Raw genomic sequence first — 23168 nt, 5'->3', positions numbered from 1 at the left:
TCTAACACCCAACAAATGGTATCAGAGTCTGGTTCAAATAAAGATAGCGGCTTAATTTTATCGAAATGTCCAAGAAGAGGTGTCCCGTTGAAATCGAAATTCCCAGGAAGATGTGCCAACGACGGTATAAGTGTCAAATGTATGTGGACAAAAGAGTTTCCACTTGAGGAGAAGAAGAGTAGTATTGTGGACTCACACTTGAAAGGGAGTGTTAAGAATAATAATCAAGTGTGAGTTGGAGTCCCACATTGGTTATAAATATGCAGACCTGAGCATTTATAAGTGGGAGAATTCACACACATATCACCTTAAGGTTTTGGGTGGATATGTGGTGTCTCTCTCACTTGTGTGTTGCTCTTAGTCCAATGTTTATGCTCCTACTCATGACCCAACAAATGTGATCTTGTATTGGATCATGTTATATGATGTGGGGGACTCACACTTGTGGGAGAGAGTGTTAGGTCAAAGTGTGAGTGGTTAAAGTCTCATATTGCCTATTAATGGGTGGAATGATGGATTTATGAAAGAGAGAACTCATTTATCTAACACCTTAAGGTTTTGGATTGAGATTTCATGTCTCCCTCTCTTGTGGTCCTGGAGCATTAGTCCCGTTGGTGCTCCCGTCTCCCTCGAACTCCCCAATCAGTCGTATCAGAGTTGTGGTTTGGCTTTGTGGGGGAGCAGGAGCTGGATCCGATGTTGGATCCTGTTATAGGATGTGGATAAATCATGCATGTGGGAGAGAGTGTTAGGTGCAAGTGTTAGTGGTTAAAGTCTCACATTGTCTATGAATGGGTGGAATGTTTGATTTATAAGAGATGGGACCCATTTACCTAACATCTTAAGGTTTTGGGTTGAGATATGATATCTCCCTCTCTTGTGGTCCTAGAGCATTAGTTTTGCTGGTGCTCCCGACTTCCCCGGGCTCCCCAATAAAGTGTTGTATTATATTTGAATTCTAAAATAGGAAACACTTCGTGAAGTGTTGCAGAATGAAAATATGCAACTCTTGAAGAATGTTGTTATGAACGAAACAATGCAACTTTTGTAAAAAGTACGTAACTTTTGTTAAAAGCTTGTAACTCTTAGTAAAAGGAAGTTGTTTCACCAAGGGCCGCAATCTTGAGAAATAACACTAATATGGACACTTCATTTCGAATTCAGAAAATATAAAAAGAAGCATATCATCTTCACACAAATTTTTCAGAATTCAACTCCCTACTTTCGAGTTTTCATCGGTCTTATGAAAACTCGAGTATAGGCTGAATTATCTTGGATATTCCTACATTACAACTCTAAGAAATTTAAGAGTGCTTGAAATACTTATAAGGAAAGTGATTTCATTCACGATTCTAATCTAGGTCGTCCATTCGATTTAAATTAATTTTCTAACAATCTTATAAGTAGTATATATATTGGCAGTCAAGGCTTATGTTTCAAGTATCAAAGTGATGAATCAAGACAATATCTTCTTCCTTCTAATTATCATGAAGGTCATTTCTACATTTGGACTTATGGCCATGTGTAGGGTTCGCTCTACAAAACGTTTCAATTACTATGCAAGCATATAATGTGCATGGTTTTGTGATCAATTATTCCCACTCAACAACAGACTTCTTTGCTTCCCATTTTAAACCGAAGATCTACCTAAGAAACTTGAAGCAGTAGAGGAGAAAGGGATCAGGACCGATCTCATGTCTCCCAGTACAATCCTTACCTCACTAAGTGGTAGCAATAAATTGTGGGAAACTGTTTCGGAATATACAAAGTCCATAGAAGTTGCCTCAATCTAGCAGGCTCAATCTAGAGTGTCGTCACAGAAAGACAAATAAATAGGTGGAGCCTCGTCAAAGAGTCGAACACCTATCTCACCTACTCACACATCGATTATCGTTAGATCTTATCGGACGACCCACCACATCTCACGTCGGGTTGGACTGAGACAATGTTAACTGTCAACCATAAATAAGTCATACCACGGACTAAAACATGTATGATCTCACTCTTATTTCACAAACTACATATCTCTGATTTTACTGACTTAAACGTTAGAATATTAATTTTACATTTACATAATTCTTCCACCGTATTAGAGACTTTCATCACTACACTAAAAGAACTCACTCCATTCTAGCTATCCAATTCACGTTCCACCACGTAACATTTGACACAATTTTTTTATAATATAAATAAGTCTATAAAATATACATAAAAGAGAAACATGGACTATCCTTGTACAATTACATATTCTATCTGTTATTAATGTTGTCAAATACTTCTTAAATATTGTTCTGCATAATCAAATTCTGTGTTAAAAATATTGGTATTTTAAAGTTGAATTTTAATCGATCATCTTTGTCAAAAAAAAATAGTGGACGATAAATGGACGATAAATGAATCATATATTCATGAGAAAAATACTGTATGTATCATAAAAATAAATTAATCATTTAACTTTAATTCTTATTTTGACATTTGTTTGTGTCTTCTTCTATAAGAAAATTATATTAACTTATAATTAATATTTAAAATGGCATAAGATAAATAATGCATTTATTTGTTGATAAACAAATTACGAATGTGAGATTATGCTTCATGTATTGGAAATATAAAATGGTATAAATAATTATAATAATAATAATACTAATAATAATAATAATAATAATAATAATAATAATAATTATTATTATTATTATTATTATTATTATTATTATTATTATTATTATTATTATTATTATTATTATTTGAAGGACATGTTTCAATTGTATTGTTGTTTGTGTAAATTTAAAATTACTTATTTCTATATGTGCATGTTAATATGAAAAAGTTATTTTTTGATGATCTTGATATTAAAAGTAATTTGTACATTTTCTTTATTATTGAAAGTTGACAAATGTTAATCAAAAAAGTTATAGAAAATATTAATCATTTTGTTTCATTATTTATTTTCTAATGTGATTCTTAAATGGATATAACATTGAACATTGTTAAAAATGAAGTTAAGCAATCTAATTTATTATGCATATGTTAGTTATGTATTAAAATATTTATTTTTAAGAGAATATAAATAAATAGGTGTTAGTTAGTATGGTGTATATGACTTTTATGTTTTAAACCTCTTTATAAGGTAAAAGTTATGATCATGGTTGTCGATTGTTATAAATATTTAATCCATTGAATATACTTTAGATGTATTCAAGTAGCAGTGTAACTTCAAAGTAAAATGATTATTATTAAATATTTTATTGACAATGGAAGAATGACATAAAATTTGTTGTGTCACAAAGTCCTTATATCCTATAATGAATAAAATTCTTTTAAAGAAAAATGTTATTTCTCCATATAAGGTATGAAAAGGCAGAGTGCAAAATATCAATTATTTTAGAGTGTGAGTGTGTGTAGCTTATTATAAGAACATAGACCCTAAAAGGAACAAGTTGGATCATCGTGGGATCAAATGTCTTTTTGTAGGCGATACACCTAACATTAAAGCACGTAGACTTTTGAATTTGGAGTCTAATGTAATTATTGAATCCTAGATGTGGAGTTTTGATAACCTTATGGAGGATAAGGAATTCGAGATTCCCACAAATGAAGAACCTCATGAGGAAGGTTCTCCACGGATTGTTGAAACATAAACCAAAAGTTTGTCACTAATGAAGAATCTCGTGAGGAAGATTCTTCATGGATTGTTGAAAAACAACCCGATCTTGGAAGATGATCCTAAGACTTATAAGGAAGCAATAACTTCAAGGGGCTCTTCTTGTTTAGAACGAAGTATCATAGTGTGATGATACACTAAAAACCTACAAGTCAAGATTAATGAACAAGGATGTTTTAAATAAAAAGCATGTGTTTATCATTTGACAAATATGCATTAGTATCAAGTACAATGAAAATTAGAACATCGTTTGCATAACCTTATAGTTCCTAAACTGGATGTCAAAATAGCATTCCTAAATAGAGATCTCAATTAGAAGATTTACATGGAGCAGCTAGAAGATTATGTGGAAATGAATAAAAGGTGTGCAAGTTTGACAAAAAATCCTTGTATGGATTAAAACAAGCACCAAAAGAATGACATCAACATTTTGACTCTGTCTTTGTAAGATTCACCAATTAAGAGGATACACACAACTTAATGGAGACCGTTCAATCACTATCAAAATACGAATTCAAAGAGTTTGTCATCATAAAAAATGGGAGATTATGAGGAATACGTCTTATATCTAGTTCAGTTTTGATAAAGGCATAGATTTTCAAAGAAGAAATGGTTCAAAAGATCCATGCACATCAATGATGAAGTTGATCAATAAGGTTTAACATATAAATTCTTATAAATTTCTCATAATTGCATCTATCACTTCATTTAAAAACCTTATTGCATCATCATGCATGGTTATCTAAAAATATTCTTCATCTAATTCTTGTTACAAGTGTTTGTACACAAAGTTGTGTGAGAATATTGTGATATTCATTTGTCTCTATATTTATTATATGATTGATCATTAGTAACGAGATGAATAAAATTTTAGAAACAAAGAGGTTTCTAACTTCCAAATATCAAGATGAAAGATCTTATACTAGTTGACACAATTTTGGTGTCAAATTAAAGCAAAATAGTGAGGATATGAACTTAGTCAAACACATTATGTTGAGAAAGTACTTGATAAGTGCAAACACTTACATTTCAAGAAAGTGACATTTGATCCTAGTGTCAAACTTCAAAAGAATGATGGAAGAGCTCTGAATTAAAATATGCAAGTGCATGCAATGTACTAGACCCGACATAGCATTTGCAATTCATAAAAACAGTAGAATTTACTAACAATTTAAATGGTGAGAATTGGAAGTCTATCATTAGGATTTTTGGATATCTTATGAAAACCAAAAATATTGGTCTCCATTATGGTATATTTCTATCTATATTAGATGGATATACTGATTTGAGTTGGATATCGAGTGTTGAATATCATAAATCTGCATTTGGGTAGATATCTACAATAGTCGGGGGTGCAAATTCTTGAAAGAGCAAGAAACAAATGTGAATCATTATCTTAACCATATAATCAGAGTTCGAGGCTTTTTCTTCCGCTGGTGAAGAAGTTAAAGGGTTAAGGGACCTTATGTTGGAAGTTCCATTGACTAAAGAAATGTGTTTCAGAGGTGTTGATACATTGCGGTAGTCAAGCCACTTTACATAGAGCATACAAATATTGTAGAACAGAAAGTCTAGGCAAGTAGAACTTAGACATTCTTTCGTGAGAAAATTGATTAAGAATGTAATCATTTCGTTCATATACAATCGAGCTATAATTTGCTTGATCCATTTACTAAACCACTAGTTAGAGATTTAGTAAAGACTACCTCAGGAGGTATAGGATTGAAACTCCTTGAATAAGGATTCCGACAAAGGTAGCAACCCAATCTGAAGTTAACAAACACTAACCTAAGATTCAATGGGTAATAATAAGTCATTGATTTGGATGTTTGTGCAACATTTTATGATAATGTTAACTATTACATATTGAGAAAATATATCTCAAGAAATAGATACAAAATGAACTTTACCTATATGAATTTTGAGATGGTGTTGTCTCAAAGTGAGAGTTGAAGTTTCTCTCATGAAAAATTCATAAAAACAGGAAAGTCACGTGGGCATAAATAGTTCTATGAGAGATATGTAGGTGAAGAACAATTAAAGAGTGTGTGTAAGGTAACATCGATATAATCACAAGGGATAATGGTTCAAAGTATTGCTACCTAACATTCCGATTAGACTTTGCATTATCCTTACTAAGGTTAAGTTTAAATAGAAAGATATCTAACTGTATTAACATTCCTTGTTTCTCCTTTTTTGGAATTGGTCTTGTAATTATTAGAACAAGTGGGGGATTGTTGTATACTATTAACAATTAATAATCTTGAGTGTGTTCCAAAATGACAAGAAAATATTCAAGTGAAGATTAATTTTTTAATTCAGAAATAGGCAACACTTGTGAAGTGTTGCAATAAGTTTGAATTCAGAAATAGGTAACAATTGTGAAGTGTTATAGTAGATTTGAATTCTAAAATAGGAAACACTTCGTGAAGTGTTACAGAATGAAAGTATGCAACTCTTGAAGAATATTGTTTTGGACGAAACAATGTAACTTTTGGTAAAAAAATACACAAGTTTTTTGTAAAAGTTTGTAACTCTTGGTAAAAGGAAGTGTTTCACCAAGGGTCGCAACCTTCTGAAACTATGTCCATATGACCTATAAATACTTCATTTCGAATTCACAAAACCTAACAAAAAATGCCTATCGTCTTCACACAAAATTATCAAATATTTCGAAAATTAATTTGTTGGAAAGTATCAGGTGAAGGAACCTCAACTTGTCAAATATTTTTTAAAGTTGAGGTGTCTAGGAGAACATGAAATCTCCCTGGTCCTCAAATAAGTACACTAGGGAGCTTGTGGCAACCATGTTGGTGAGCGCTATTAATTTCCCACCCTCATGAAGGATAGTGCAATATTCGTCAGGAAATGCAACAAATGCCAAAAACACGCCAATATGCATCATGCACCAACTTAAATCCTCCATTTTGTCATGTCTCCTTGGTCATTCTACCAATGAGGGATAAACACTTTGTGTCCTTTCCCACTAACGTGTGTCCATCTAAAGTTTTTTGTCGTCAAAATACACTACTTTATAAAGTGGGTGGAGGCTGAAGTCGTCTCCAAGATCACAACAAAAAAAAGTCAGCAATTTCTACTGGCATCGACTCATGTGAAGGTCCGACTTACCAGGGTTTATCATTTCAGACAATGAAACTCAATTTTCCAACTCTATTGTGGTTGATTTCTGCAGCGAACTTGAATTACAAATAGAGTTTATCTTCGTTGTCCATACACAAGCAAACAAACATGACGAGTCTGCAAAAAAAGTAATATTATAGAGAATAAAGAAAAAGTTAGATGAAGTCAAAAGAATCTGGGCGGAGCAACTTCACAAGGTATTATGGTCATATCATACCCCCAATCCCCGTATTTAACCACCAAAGATACTTCATTCATGAAGGTGTACAACGCTGACGCCACGCTGCCTGTTGAAATACACATGCCTACTTGGCGGCATTTTCAATTAAATGGAGAAGAGACGAGGAAGGGATAAGACGCGAGACTTCCCCTGTATGAGGGAGTTCACTATGCAAAGGGCGACCAAAAGGTACAACTCAAAGGTGGTCATGGGAGAAATGCAAAAAGGTGACCTCATACTTAGGCAGGTTATCGTGCCCTCCCTGTATGGGAAGCTATAGCCTAACTGGGAGGGGTCATACTGCATATGTCAGAAACTACATCATGGAGCCTACAAGCTCGAAGAGCTGAGCGGATGACTCATCCCTAAAACATGGAACACTGTTAACTTGAGATATTATTACAGTTAGCTATTTTTGTATTATTTGTTTTAAGGAGAAAGGCGATTGGCCAGCCAATTTACGAGTCTTTATTAATAAATATTATTTCATTCCTTAGTCAATATAAATGTTGGAATTTCATTGGAATATCCTTGTTTCCTCCAAAAGGTAATCTAAATGTTGAACTTCAATTGGAAGACCAATGTCGCCCTTAAAGAGGAAATCTAAATGTTGGACTTCCATTAGAAGATCCTTATCGCCTACCAAGGACAATATAAATGTTGGACTTCCGTTGGAAGATCCTTGCTGCCCTTATGAGAAAAATAAATATTGAACTTCCATAGAAAGATTTCCGTGAAGCATGAAACAACTACTGAATATAAAGCCTAGCTTGAGAGACTCAACTAAAAATATCGTCTAAGGGATTCAACTTAAAATCTCGCCTAATAGACTTAAGTTAAAGTCTCACCTAAGAGACTCAATTTAAAACTCTCGTTTAAGGGACTCAACTTAAAGTCTTATATGAGAGATTCAACTTAAAGTCTCGTCTTATTGATAATTATATTTTATTCTTGAAAATAAAAAAATCTCACGGTTTAATATGAGAATTAAACCTGAAAATTGTCTATTAATTATATTTATGAATGAATAATACCTAAAAAATAATATTTATAAATTTCATAAATGTTAACTTTACTTTCTCATAAATGTTAACTTTACTTTCTCATAAATGTTTGTAGTATTGAAACAAACATGCCTTTAAATTTAGTTTTACCGGCCATATGTATCTAGTCCATTCTTCTTATTAATTTTTGGTCTTTCTAATTTTAATATTGACTTCTAATAAATAAAAGAATTAAAATTGACTGACTTCTAATAAATAAAAGGATTAAAATTGACTTGACTCAAAACAAAAATATAGCACTAGCCTTTTGTTTTATTCAAATAAATTAACTTTTTTTCCATATATATATATATATATATATATATATATATATATATATATATATATATATATATATATATATATATATATATATATATATATATATATATATATATATATATATATATATTATTTATTTTATTTTATTTTTATTTATTTAAGCCTGAACGTTATATGGGTGTCAAACCGTCTGTCCGACATGACTCTTTGAATAGGTCACTAAACGTGGGTCCATGATGGGCGTCACTAGGGATGATGTCATGCTTGTCATTGTGGCTGAACATGCACACTTTTATTTTGTTCCTTTAAAGACTAACAGGTGGCCTTGGTAGAGCCATGACGGTCCTCATGGCCTGGTTGTACCCATCATGGCAGTCTGAACTTAGCATTTGTTTTCCTTTTTTTTTCTTCATTTTCCTCTATTTTTTCTTGCAAACGTTACTGAGTGAATAATACCTAAAATATAGGGCACAAGACCAGTATAACACAACAAATGAGACACAAATGACGTTAAAAAATGTTTAAATCAAGCTAAATAAACTATGAAAATTATGTGTTATCAATGTTGACTCATTTTCCTTCATTTCATCCCTCTTACTATTATCCTCTAGTTGCTTACCACTTCCAAGTGTAACAACATTCAAGTGTCCCTTGGGATTGGGTTCAAGTTATTCAAAAAACAATCTGGGAGAGACAAACGGTTATGCTTATTACTATGCTACTTGGAAGATCTGTGTTTTTAGCATCATGTTGTGGTTAGCTATGGAGTCTACTATGGATGCTAGCTTATTCGGATCTTCACTCATATGCAAATTTTTATTTTTGAATTCATTATTCTGTTGTGTCTAACATATGATGAAAATTTCTATAATTACTTTTAGATTGGACTTTATAGGGGTGTTTCCACCCATATGTCCTTGGGAAACATGAGGACTACAATTTTCTACAAACTGGGGAGAATTATTTTTATAAGAAACAATGGGATGATCTCTCCGTCCAAGATTGTAGGTATTAGAGTATGGATTGTTGAGCTGACTATTGTTCACATAATTAACAATATCTTGGCCAGTTTCTCTGGTGAGGACCATCTAGAAATCAATAGCGGAGTGTTGATTAACTTTGTAAGTCTCACAGGTAAAGACTACGGGAGAATAAGGTGTTGGACAAGACACTTCAAGCACAAGGGGGTGAATTTTGGTATTTAAAATTCGCTATTACTTTAGTGATATTTTTAGTTTTACTGGAAATCATGTCAGAAATTTATTTTGAGTGGAGTAAATAGTTGAGAAAATAAAAATAGTAAAGGTAAATAGCATAAGTTAAAGAGGATAATGATTAGAGAGATTGCATCAGATATTTATCTAGGAATAACTGAACATTGACTTGGTCTTGTCCCCAAGAGATCTTCTTGAGATTTTTACTATAACTTTGAGATTTTACAACTTATTCCCACAAACCTTAATATAATCTCATCTTGAGATTTTCACAGGCGTATCCTTAACCAAAGATAGCTTTTACCACAGGCTAAGTGAACAAACTGTTTTAGAGATATATAGACTTATCTCAATAACTAAAACATAACTTTTCTCCGGTAAAGTTCAAAAAACCAAAACAGAGATTTTATGTCTGGTTTATCTCACAAACCAAACTCAATTTTATAAGAGTATCGTGATCTCAAGAATTAAAACAATAACACAGCCACTTACAAATTCTTCCTCACAAGTACTATTTTGCTCAAAAACACCAAGGCAACTTACGTGAAAGAAAAAATATTTATATAGAGAGAAATTAGAGAGATAAATTCCAAAGAAAGTGAAAAGCTTCGGAATTTGGTGTGTAATGAAGAGGAGGCGAACCACCTTTATATATGAAAAGGAAAATACAAAAAAGGAAAAAAAAAAACCTGGGTGGAATTGAATTGCCAATTGATTAATATCTTGCTACAATCTATTGGAAGCCTTCAAAATAATTGGTTGCCAAAGTTTAAAAAGAGAGAAAGGATATAAAGACATTATAAGTCATTAAGATGATGTCTTAATCGTTTAAGTCTTCTCCAACTGATTGGCTTAATGGTCCAATCGATTGGCTAGTTAAAAGTTTTTCTAATCGATTAGAAAAACCCCTAATCGATTGGGTAGTATAAAAAACCTTTAAAAAGATAATGGACAATTTCTTAATCACTTGGTTAGTTCTTGAAAACATTTTTATGATATAAAAAGGTTAGAAAAAGACTTTTAAGTCTGTTTGGGGTGGGGGTGGGGGGGGATTATGAGATAGTTTCCCTAAAACTTAAAAGTTACTTCCTTACTTTTACTGAACTCTAGTCACTCAAATGGACATAGACAAACATAACCTGGAGGGCTTTCAGACTTCCTCTCTTTCATTACTCTGAGACTTCAAGATTATTTTCCAAATAAATCAATCGTATACGCACTTCAATCTTGGTTCTCTTTTCTTTATAATGCTTGAGATGATTTCGAGTTTGGTCACCATCATCAGAGAGTTGAAAGCTTTTTCTACCGACTTCAACATAAATAATTGTTTGTCTTCATCAAAACTTCAAAGACGATCTTTTATGAGATTATAAAATTTATACATGTAAGCACATAGATCCACAACAAATTATGTAGGGGGTGATGATTACGTTTTCAACCTTTTTGTATATGGCATCTTCCTTAGCATTCATATGGCCAAAGGCAATGACTTTGTAAAGTCCTCCATTTTGAGGGGACTTTGTAGTGAGAGCATAATCTCTTCCCCAATAGTGGTGGTTCTTCGTCGTGTCCTCAATAAGGGCATAAGCTACATCCTTAGAACAATCCATAAGGGTTTCTCCTACCGTTGCATCAAGGGTCATATTTGTAGAATAAAGCGGACCATTGTAATAGGTGTGGACAACAAACCATTTTTAAATCCCATGAAATAGGGATATCCTCAACAAGTCTTTGAATCTCTCCCAAGCCTAAAAAAGAGACTCATCTTTTTCTTGCCTAAAATTAGAAATTTGGATTCTTATTTGTGTCATTTTAATCGGTGGGAATAACGCATATCGTAACGGTGTTTATTGGCAGAGATTGCAACCATGCTCCAGACTAATGTTCTTGTTTGAGTGAATAAAATGCTTAAAACAGAGCCTGAGGTACATGATTTTTATCTCTGATAGAATCGCGCAAACATTTGAATTCAATACGAAAATGATCAGGTTCTCGAAAATTAGAAAAGTTGGACAATACCTACTTTCGTCAGCGTGTTGTCCTGTCATAAATAAATAATCTACCCACTTTCGTTAGTGTAGTTTATTTGGTTAAGAAGAATTTTAGAGAAACTATTAAAATGAGATTCTCGTTTGAGTTCAAGATACTTTAGTCGCCTCAACTCACTTGTCTGGGATTTTGCAATCAAATATCAAACTACACCCTTTCGGAAAATGGATGATATCTAAATGTATTACTTTCATAAAGACATCTAAGTGAAAAACCAAAAATCTAGAACAAATTATACATTTTTCTCGTAATGGAATAACAGAGAGTTTACACGTGGTGTGTGACAAGACAATCCTCATGACCTTTAGTCCCTACTAACCTACTTTAACATTATTAAATATAAAACAAGCATCGAAATAAGTAAAGACACAAACATAATATGATAAACAATAAAGAAAACAAGATATGCATTGCAATGGTTCTCAATGTTACAATTGTGAAGAAGATATTCATTATCTATCTTAGTTTAGTTTTTATGAAGACAAAAGCTTATCAAAGAAGAAAAAGTTTGAAGTCAAAATTTAAGTGATCGTAAGCTTTGAAAATCAAAGGAAAGAGTTGAGATAATTGATCTTGATTAAATTATGCATTACAATTCATAATATATCTCTTAATATGCTCAAAAAAATAATATCAATCTTTATCTATAAAAGCCATGAACATCATTCATGAAAACCTTTGAAGATAAGTCATCAAAAGTTGATTTTTGCACTTAAATTAGGTAATCGGTTAGCTTATTTAAGTAACTGGTTACACGATGTTGTTGATTTCTGCACTTTTTAAATTAGGTAATCAGTTAACTAATTTAAGAAACCAGTTACATAACCGTTGTTGTTTGACATTTGAAAATTATTCAACACTTTTTTTATCTAGTAACCGTTTACCTGATTTATAAAACCTCGTACAGAATGCTGAATTATATCTTTTCGTGATCCATTGTCATTCTAAACCATTGCAAGACTTCATTGAAATGTCTCAATCTTGTGCATACATTCATAGAGATTCATAATGATGTATATAAAGGTCTATACATCATAAAATCAATTTACTCTTTTACATATCATTTTTTATTCAATTCAAACATATTTTTCAAAGTGTTCAAACTGCTGAGTTTGGTAACTTGTACATAACTTTCATATATTTTATAAAAGTTCCATTAAATATTTATGAGCATTTAAAATATATTATTTTGAATTTTAATATTGATAAAGAGAAGAGAAAATTGTTATACTTGTAATCAAGCCAAGATAAAAATTATTCAATATTATTCGAAGTGTGTGTTATGACTTAATCATCAAATTTGTGGTGATAAGTTGTATGTTGTAAAAGGTTCTTTAAATTGGTGTAATTCAAAGTATACTATAGTGTTTGGTGATTGTTGTAAAAGATTTTTTGATTCGGGGATATTCTATATCCACTAAAGTGTTTGGTGTTTATGTTATAAGATTGTAAGAGAGGTCTTGGTGTGAGATTGATACAAAGATCTACATAATGCAAAATATTTCAAGGTATGACGGGATTAGATGTACTCTTGGTTGATAAAGGAAACTAGGATACTTCCCTGTGTTCATTTTTTTTTAATTTTCTTCACTTTATCATGATAAAAACTTATCATTTTCATGATAAAAGAAAATTAAGAACATAAGCGCAAATTCGAAAAAATTCAAGCAACCTTAATTCACCCCTTATTAGGTTGCGTCTCGTACTTACAACATATTGCTCCATTGATACTTTTACAAAGAGAAACAAGAAAGAAAAAAATGAGGGAATGTAAAATGAAGAGAAATTAAACAATGTAAAGACTGAATTATAGAAAGTGTGGCTTTTTTATCTCCAAATCCTAGCCATTTATAGGTACTAAAACATGCTTATGACACTCGTTTCTCATTATTGGCTTTCATAGAGCATTTTACAATCATAATAATTGTTGGAATAGGAAAAGGCATAAGAAATATGGTTCAAAGAAAAAGAATATGAAGCTCGCATCGGGGCTGCTACGACCTGTAGTAGGGGATGCATATCACCCATGACAGCTCTTGAAATGTAATTTTAAGTGTCGGGTTTTTGTTATCGTATCCACAGGGATTGTGAGATATCACCGCCTTTCGACAGTTGTTTTAATTCTTTGCTTAAGGTAACAATGGGGTTTTGGTATTTGTCACGGTATCTTGCATAAAAATGTAATAAAAAGCGGTAAAAGTTTTGGTTTGAATATTTGAGAAATATTGCCAAAGTTAGGGTTCGACGATCACTTTGCATGTATATGTTAGATCAGCAAAACTTATAAACTCCTTTAGATGATAAATTATTTCACAAAGTCCTCCCAATGTGTTTATCTCTAACACACATTGTGAGTTTTCACATTTTGATCCATTGTTTATCTCTAACACAATCTATCAAAATGACAACTTTTTGGTTCAACCTTATGGTGAACAAAATCATTCATTACTATCTCTAGCTAACAAACAAGATTGGATGAAAACCTAGGTTAAGAGTTGGTAAACATCTCTCGATCATAAACCAACACAAAGAGTTTTCAATAAGAACAAAGTTTTCACCATATATTCACCATTAAAGAGTTTACAAATGAAGATCCTTACATTTACACACAAAGCTAATGATCATCTACATCTAACCTTGACAAAATGAAGGACTTAGCTACTCATTTTCATGGTAGCTTGGTCAACAAGTTTCGAAAGAAGGTTGATCAACATCTGGGTCGAATAATCGAGATTGGATGGGAATCCACCTTCTTTTTGTGAAAGATGGTTAAGAGATGAAGAGAAATGGTTTTTTTAGGTCACAAAAGATCCTTGGAACAATGCTGTAAAATATCTAGAAAAAGTACAAAAGTATGGAAAAATAAGGTATGGCTCCAAAAAGTGGCACTTGCTACTTATAGAGCTGTTACTGGGTTGTCATGCTCGCTAGGCGAGCAGAATGGCTCGCCTAGCGAGCCCCTAAATGAGGCACCTGCGCCCAGAGAAACAGCCTTTCCCAGACTGTCATGTTCGCTTAGCGAACAAAACCTTCGCCTAGTGAAGGACACGCTTCAACCTTCGCTCCAGCGAGGTTGAGAGGTTTTGCTACTGGAATGCTCGCTGGGAGCTCACTAATGGCTCGCCTAGCGAGTGAGTGCTGGTTGCGCTTTTCACCAAGTCTGGACGTGTTCGCCACACTCCTCGCTGGAAGCTCGCCTAGCGAGTGTGGTGATGTTTGCCTCTGTTGAATACTGGAGCTTTTCGCTGGACGCTCGTTGGACGCTCGCCTAGCGAGTCCTTCACCACAGCCCTCGCCTAGCGAGGAAGCTGATGAATGCTTATTTTATTTGATTCCTTTGCCACATTTCTTGTGTCTTCATTTTCTATTATTTCATGCCTACTTCCTGCATAATAACACACAAATCAAAGGTACCAAGATAGATTATCATTGTATTGCATTTCATCTAAAACAAAGGTGGTTTCGACATTTTAGCAAGGAAATGGAGTGAAAGATGCCCACATATGATAGCTCAAATAAGCACTTTTGGGCATCTAACAACTCTCCCCAACTAGATTCTTGCTTGTCCTCAAGCAAAGTATGCCCCTTGAAGGACAAGAGGATTTGCTTTAAGAAAAAGGTTTCTCCGAAGTCGGATAAAACGGCTCAAACACAAGCGAATCAGCAGGTACAAATTTCCAACGGTTCGAATAAAATAATACACAAGAACTAAAACTTAATAGTAATGCGAAATATGTATCTATCTACAACAATATTATTTTGAATGAATCACCCTATCTCTCCTCTTCGAATAAGGATTGAAGAATTTACGCGTTTGCAACCGCGGGAATAATCTCACTCTCTAACAAATAATGAAGAAATCAATTCGATTCATACAATGTCTAACAATTATAAATGGTAATGTGGAAGCACGAAGATCACTAAGGGCTTTTCGGTTGAAGCTTGGTTAGGTTAACAAACAAGGGTCATTTCTTAGGCCATTGAAAACGAGATTGCCGATGCAAAAGAGACATGCACTGTACATTATTTACACATCTCAACTTCGTTCCATTTATTTCTCATTTGAAACCTTCACAACTCTTATTTCACAACTCAATTTTTGTTTTTCACTATTTTTCTTCCAAGCAAGCATTAATTTTCATTCTTTCTATTTTTGTTCTTTTCTTTCACATCATATTTACAAAACAGATGTTTCTTTTCTATATTTTCTATATATATATATATATATATATTTTTTTTATGCTTGCTCGGTTTTTCAAGAGTTGTGGTACTTACCAATTCTCATTTTCGTTCTCCCCAACTGATTTCTTACTCACCCTAAGTGAATGCTCTTAACTTTTTACGGCAAAAGAACAATAATCAAGATTTTCCGGGTTGTAAAAAAAAGATTTTTGAAATCTCGCTTTATTTCAAGCTGAGATTCAACTGTTTAAGCTCAAAGGGGTTAATGAATACTCTCTCTGCTCACAGGTAAGTTGTATTTGGAACTGGTTGTGCTCGATAGAAAACAAGTGCCTTGATCATTTCTAATTGCTTCCACATATTCACAATAATAAAAGACAAAGCATGAATCAAATGAATCAACAAAACTTATTAGAATCCAGCATTTAAGTGTACAATGGAGGTTTCCTCACAATTTGTGGTTTTAAGTCCTAGATGAAACATTCATTCAATTATGTTGCAAAAAGACAATACTCAATTACAAAAAAACAGTAAAGTTATAAGTGCATTCTAAAATTCTAGCCGGAGGTAACCATGTACCTTAGCCTTATTCACTTGTTTATTCTTATCATTGCCATCCAAGCTCGGATGCACCTTCATTGGATACTTCTTTGAGGAGCAACCAATCTAGAAGGTTCTCTCAACTCTTTTATCTGTTGCGTTAAGAGTTCCACTTGTTGTGAGATGAGCTTGTTTTGGGCAAGGATGGCATCGTTCGTCCCTAGTTCAAGCACTCCTGGCTTTTTCAAAGAGTTGCCTCGACTTTGACTCTGAAGATCATTTAGAGCCATTCGATTTATGATATTTGTAGCTTCTTCGGCACTTTTAGACAATAAAGAGCCACCCGAGGTAGCATCCAACAACGTCTTGCAATTCGGTTGAAGTCCATTTTTGAAAATATGGATTTGAGTCATCTCATCAAATCCATGCCCTTTACATTTCCGAAGCATGGATTTGAATCTTTCCCACGCTTCATTTAAGGATTCATTGATTCCTTGTGCAAACACAGAGATGGCCGTCTTGGATTCCATGAACCGGTTATGGGAGAAGAATCTTTCGATGAACTTCTCTTCTAACACGTTCCAGTCTGTCATGACGGCTGGTGTTTGATCTAGGTACCAATCTTTTGCTTTGCCGAGCAAAGCGTGTGGAAATAGTCTTCTGAATAACGGTAGCTCCTGAGCCTGATCCACTCCGGCCGCCAATGCTATCTCATAAAATTTTGTGAGGAAAGCAAAGGGATCTTCATGGTCCATTCCGATGAATGGACTTCCATATAATAAATTGAGAGTTCCCGTTTTCATCTCAGCTTGCCTTCCCGTGTGGTTGGCAAACTGAGCAGTGTTTCTTGGACTGTTTATGCATGGAGTAGAAATAGGCGGTGGTGGTGGCTCCATGTTAGGTATGAATGGTGGTGGATTTTTGGTAGAAGAACTTTCTCCTTGCTCTTGAAGTTGTCTAGCCTGTTGCCTCCTACGTCTCGTTTTGCTATTAAGCCTCCTTGCGGTTCTCTCGATCTCAGGATCAAAAAGAAGTTCGTCCACAGGGATTTGCCCTCGCATAAAACGTAAGTTTCACACTTAAACCAAACAATTTACAAGCACAAGTCAAAAATTCGAAAGCTAGAACTTAAACAACTATTGCGATGCTCGCAATATCAATTCACAATCCCCGGCAACGGCGCCATTTTGTTGAAATGAAATTTTAAGTGTCGGGTTTTTGTTATCGTATCCACAGGGATTGTGAGATATCACCGCCTTTCGACAGTTGTTTTTATTCTTTGCTTAAGGTAACAATGCGGTTTTGGTATTTGTCACGGTATCTTGCATAAAAATGTAATAAAAAGCGGTAAAAGTTTTGGTTTGAATATTTGAGAAATATTGCCAAAGTTAGGGTTCGACGATCACTTTGCATGTATATGTTAGATCAACAAAACTTATAAACTCCTTTAGATGATAAATTATTTCACAAAGTCCTCCCAATGTGTTTATCTCTAACACACATTGTGTGTTTTCCCATTTTGATCCATTGTTTATCTCTAACACAATCTATCAAAATGACAACTTTTTGGTTCAACCTTATGGTGAACAAAATCATTCATTACTATCTCTAGCTAACAAACAAGATTGGATGAAAACCTAGGTTAAGAGTTGGTAAACATCTCTCGATCATAAACCAACCCAAAGAGTTTTCAATAAGAACAAAGTTTTCACCATATATTCACCATTAAAGAGTTTACAAATGAAGATCCTTACATTTACACACAAAGCTAATGATCATCTACATCTAACCTTGACAAAATGAAGGACTTAGCTACTCATTTTCATGGTAGCTTGGTCAACAAGTTTCGGAAGAAGGTTGATCAACATCCGGGTCGAATAATCGAGATTTGATGGGAATCCACCTTCTTTTTGTGAAAGATGGTTAAGAGATGAAGAGAAATGGTTTTTAGGTCACAAAAGATCCTTGGAACAATGCTGTAAAATATCTAGAAAAAGTACAAAAGTATGGAAAAATAAGGTATGGCTCCAAAAAGTGGCACTTGCTACTTATAGAGCTGTTACTGGGCTGTCATGCTCGCTAGGTGAGCAGAATGGCTCGCCTAGCGAGCCCCTAAATGAGGCACAGGAGGCACCTGCGCCCAGAGAAACAGCCTTTCTCAGACTGTCATGTTCGCTTAGCGAACAAAACCTTCGCCTAGCGAAGGACACGCTTCAACCTTCGCTCCAGCGAGCTTGAGAGGTTTTGCTACTGGAATGCTCGCTGGGAGCTCGCTAATGGCTCGCCTAGCGAGTGAGTGCTGGCTGTGCTTTTCACCAAGTCTGGACGTGTTCGCCACATTCCTCGCTGGAAGCTCGCCTAGCGAGTGTGGTGATGTTTGCCTCTGTTGAATACTAGAGCTTTTCGTTGGACGCTCGCTGGACGCTCGCCTAGCGAGTCCTTCGCCACAGCCCTCGCCTAGCGAGGAAGCTGATGAATGCTTGTTTTATTTGATTCCTTTGCCACATTTCTTGTGTCTTCATTTTCTATTATTTCATGCCTACTTCCTGCATAATAACACACAAATCAAAGGTACCAAGATAGATTATCATTGTATTGCATTTCATCTGAAACAAAGGTGGTTTCGACATTTTAGCAAGGAAATGGAGTGAAAGATGCCCACATATGATAGCTCAAATAAGCACTTTTGGGCATCTAACAACAGCTTCTACATTTTGTATAGGGTAATGGACAGTGCCACTACAGTCCCGCAGCAGGCACTGTAGGTCACCCGTAATGGTATCTATTTTTTTGTACCAAAGATTTTGCTATTCAATTTCCTTTGTGCATTTTTTATGATATAATCCAAGTTGTAGTCCAAGCCCAAGTTAGTTAGGGTTAGGGATTGTTACTTAGTAGACAAGTCACTTATTTGTATGTAAATAGATACTTTGTAATTCAGCTTTTTATAACTGTCATACCCCAATTTTGGCCCTGAAAATTTTTCCCCATCAATCATTCGTTTGCGTTCTTTCTTCATGACCATTCCATCTGGTCATGATACTACCCAAAAAAAACGTTTGTTGTTGGACTCACTACCACGACCAGTCCGTGTTGGTCTTTTGGGTTTTTGTTACTTTATTCGGTATAAGGTGATTAATCTCCTTAGCCATACAAGATTTGAAACCTCTTTCATTCATAGAAGAGTCAAATCAAGATTCAGCCGTACTGAAGATAGTTCCAAGACCAGATTGTAAGCTCGAGTATTTGGATGGGGAGCTTCTCTATTCAGGGATTGTGCTTTTTATTAAGTTTATTTATAGAAGTATTTGCTTCCAGAACAGTTCTTGGATCCGATGTTTTGGGCGTTTGACATGGCCTAGGATATCAGAGCTAATAATATCAAGCTTTCTTTTAAAGGTTGTTCCAACCGGTGCTTCAAAACTACCTGACTTTCAGAAGATTATCAAATGTACATCTGACTTTGAAACAGCTTTAAAGGAGCTCATGTTCATTTCATCAGATGACAAGGATAATAGGCTAAGCAATTTTACTGAAAATGTTGAAGTTCACTTTGCCTTTAAGAAAAAGACAGAAACCTTGGCAAAAGCTAGAAATCTTCTCATTGAATGTGACTTTTCCATTCCTCAAGAGTATACAAGGGACGGTTCTATTTGGAAGAATGATGAAACTTCTGATCTTTCATCCAGCCATGTGGTTGATTTGCTTTTCTCATTAGAGAAATGTTTGGTATCCAAAGCAGCCAAACAATTGATGGAACTAATTCATCAGACACTGCAGGATGTCTGCCTGTCATCTACAAGAGTTGCTTTGGAATTTTGTAATGATGCTAGAGATGCTATACTTCTTTATGAAGTGGTAGTACCTGTCAAGCTAGAGAGGCAGCTTGGTAGCTTCAATCAAGTTGTTGTTCTGATGCATAATGACTGCCTTTATCTTTCCCAGGAGACACTTGGATTTGCATTTGAGTATCGGGCAGATTTTCCTAGTTCGATGAAGGAGCATGCCGTGTTTGCTGAATTGGCCCCAAGATTTCAGCTTTTGGCAGAAGAAATATTGCAGAGGCAAGTCCACTTGGTTATTTATGACTTGAAGGAGGCTATAGATAATGCTAATGGATTTCAGAATACTCATCAAATGCAACAATTTGAGTTTGCTAAATTCAGCATTGATCAGGTTATTTTCATTCTGGAAAAAGTTCATATCATATGGGAACCATTTTTGCTTCCTTCAACTTACAGGAAAGGCATGTGTGCAGTATTAGAATCAGTTTTCTCTAGAATTTCAAGAGATATACTTCTGCTAGATGACATAGCTGCAGATGAGACTTTACAGTTACAAAGACTAATCCATTTAATGTTGGAAAGCCTATCATCGTTATTTGAGTCCTTGGCCACGGGTGATCCGAATTTGCCGTCTTGGGAGAATAAAGAATTGCTCAGTTGTGGCTTTTCTATAACGGAGGTGGAAGATTTCATAAAAGCTATATTTGCAGACTCACCTTTAAGAAAAGACTGTTTGCGGAAGATACAAAATACAAGCTTTTAGGATAAACCTAACTTAATACATGATACGTAAAGCTTAAAACACTCTGGATGGCCATCTTTTCGCGGAACAAATGAACTTGATGCTACTGCAGAAAATGCGGAGACCTACAACATTAATACGATTCAGCGGGTTTTGAATGATTACGGTCCACCTAGTCAGCTACATGTAGTGTTCTAAATCGAGCTCTTTACTTCAAGATAAGAGTTTGCTTCAGATTTGAATACGCTCTCCGCCATGTCCATGTTTTACAACTCGAGCCACCAACCTGCCAAATCGATCAAAGAAGCGAAATGTCAAAATAAATATTCAAGCAAGGCTTATTTCAAGAGTTTTCAAGTCAAGTTTCAGAGAAGAGAGGCTTATGCGCAAGAACTTCCTCACTATGGTCTGAAGTAGGTCTTACCAATTATGTTGCAGCCTATTGCACCGGTCTCTTGGTGGCTCGTCGCATTCTTAAAACTTTTGAAATAGATGGTTCAATGAAGACGCTATATGTCGAATGCATTTTGATGTATACTTCAAAAATAATCTTTGGTTATGAAGAGCAAAACACATTGCAGCAATTGCAATCCTCCATGAGCATAATCCATAGCATTCTCTCCATCTCAAAGCCATGCCAATTCTGCAATGCTTCCAGCCGCCCCAGCCCGAAATTCATGTTGGAGTATTTCTGCTACAACGCCACCTGAGATCGATGATGAAGCATGAATTCAAATTTCACAAACTCATAAAAGCGAACTTTACGCTGCAAGTAGTGGAGCGTCTCTCAGCCACTCGAGGTCAATACTTCCATCATCATCAACCGGTCCCTTCATAAATTTTTGCATAATAAATCATGTTAAAATATGTGGCATCACTAAGTTCTTTCTATTCAGAGAATGATTAATAGCTTTTCATTGAAGTTTTACTCTTTTTACCTGAACATACTTGGCAAGCCTGTTTGTTAATAACCCTCTCTTGTTCCTCGTCAACGACGAAACCCTCTTCACCCATCTGCTCATGCTCTTAGTAGCAGGAAAAGGACTGCTGGTGAAATTGATGGTGTCACCTCAAATGGTACACATTCAAATATATTGAAGACCCCTAAAGTGCTTAAGCAAAATCAAATGGAAAATCGACATCCAGAATCCCACGGTCATAGTTCTGATGATGTCGTTGCACTTGCAGCAAGCAATCCAATAACTGCCAATGCATCTGTTAACCATAAGAAGCTGCTTCTTTGAATCAAAATGCTGAAAAAATTGAAACACCAACCATGGGGGAAACCTTGAAAAATGATGGAGCAAATCATGTGAAAAATTCCAGAGTTGAAGCCCAGACAAATGTTCAAACAAATGCGGTGATTCCTAACTTAGAACCTTCAAGTCATGATAAAAATAATGATGCAACTGTATATGCCCTACAGACTTGTGATTTGTGCGAGAAAAAATATCATGACTGTTGTACTAAGGATATGAGTGCCCTGCATGCCAACTCCAATATGTCAGGGCATTCCTTTTGTGGAAAAAGTTGCAAAGAGCTTTTTGAGCACTTGAAGAAGTACCTTGGTACCAAGCATGAACTTGATGCAGGCTTTACATGGTGTCTTGTTCGTAGAACAGACGATGATTCGGAGGCAGCTAGTAGGGGAGTTACCCAGTGGGTGGAATGCAACTCCAAGCTGGCTGTTACACTGACTGTGATGGACGAATGCTTTTTACCTGTTGTTAATAGAAGGAGTGGGATCAATTTAATCCATAATAGTTTATACAATAGCGGGTCAAATTTCAGTCGGTTGAATTACACTGGCTTTTATACTGCTATTTTGGAGCCGGGGGATGAAATAATATCTGCAGTATCTATTAGGTTCCATGGGACTAAGTTAGCAGAAATGCCATTCATTGGAACTCGCCATATATATAGGCATCAGGGAATGTGCCGCCGGCTTTTTTTCCTGCCATTGAACATGCTCTCTGCTCTTTGAAGGTTGAGAAACTGGTCATTCCTGCAATTTTTGAACTTGTTCATACATGGACAACAGCTTTTGGCTTCACACATCTCGAGGAATCGCTCAGGCAAGAAATGAGGTTATTGAATATGTTGGTGTTCCCTGGTATTGATATGTTACAGAAGCTTCTAATGGAGCAAGGAAAACTTGATGATGCTGAGCAATTCGAGAATGGCGGCGTGGTTTCTGTTAATCCCACTGTGGTCAATAGGTTAGGTATTGATTCTTTGGCTTTGCAAGATCCCCATGAAAGTGAGGATGGTAGCTCTAATCCTGCCAATAAGATTAACACTGAATGCAG

The 23168-nt window shown here is 35.0% G+C and overlaps 2 protein-coding genes across 2 annotated transcripts; both read left to right on the top strand.

Annotated features, from left to right (window-relative positions):
* The first annotated feature begins 3302 nt into the window (after window positions 1–3302).
* Window positions 3303–21106, top strand: LOC127106385 (centromere/kinetochore protein zw10 homolog). Its single transcript, XM_051043685.1, has 3 exons — window positions 3303–3347; window positions 3540–3612; window positions 19481–21106. Exons 1-3 carry the CDS (start codon window positions 3303–3305, stop codon window positions 20878–20880), a joined length of 1518 nt encoding a protein of 505 aa, XP_050899642.1. The 3' UTR covers window positions 20881–21106.
* A 1148-nt stretch (window positions 21107–22254) lies between these two features.
* Window positions 22255–22895, top strand: LOC127136070 (increased DNA methylation 1). The gene has a single exon (XM_051062677.1). The coding sequence runs from the start codon at window positions 22334–22336 to the stop codon at window positions 22841–22843; it is 510 nt and encodes a 169-aa protein (XP_050918634.1). The 5' UTR covers window positions 22255–22333; the 3' UTR covers window positions 22844–22895.
* The last annotated feature ends 273 nt before the right edge of the window (window positions 22896–23168 follow it).

This window comes from Lathyrus oleraceus, chromosome 1 (assembly GCF_024323335.1).
Source record: "Lathyrus oleraceus cultivar Zhongwan6 chromosome 1, CAAS_Psat_ZW6_1.0, whole genome shotgun sequence".
In the NCBI taxonomy this organism is placed as follows: domain Eukaryota; kingdom Viridiplantae; phylum Streptophyta; class Magnoliopsida; order Fabales; family Fabaceae; genus Lathyrus; species Lathyrus oleraceus.
Note: the sequence above shows the minus strand (reverse complement) of the source record. Positions and strands in the feature narration are given on the sequence as shown.

Coding starts and splice junctions, on each gene's coding strand:
- LOC127106385 (XM_051043685.1), top strand. CDS start 3,303: ATGAATAAAATTCTTTTAAAGAAAAATGTTATTTCTCCATATAAG. Junction 3,348..3,539: donor ATGTTATTTCTCCATATAAG/GTATGAAAAGGC, acceptor ATTGAATCCTAG/ATGTGGAGTTTTGATAACCT. Junction 3,613..19,480: donor TGAAGAACCTCATGAGGAAG/GTTCTCCACGGA, acceptor TAATCTCCTTAG/CCATACAAGATTTGAAACCT.
- LOC127136070 (XM_051062677.1), top strand. CDS start 22,334: ATGAGTGCCCTGCATGCCAACTCCAATATGTCAGGGCATTCCTTTTGT.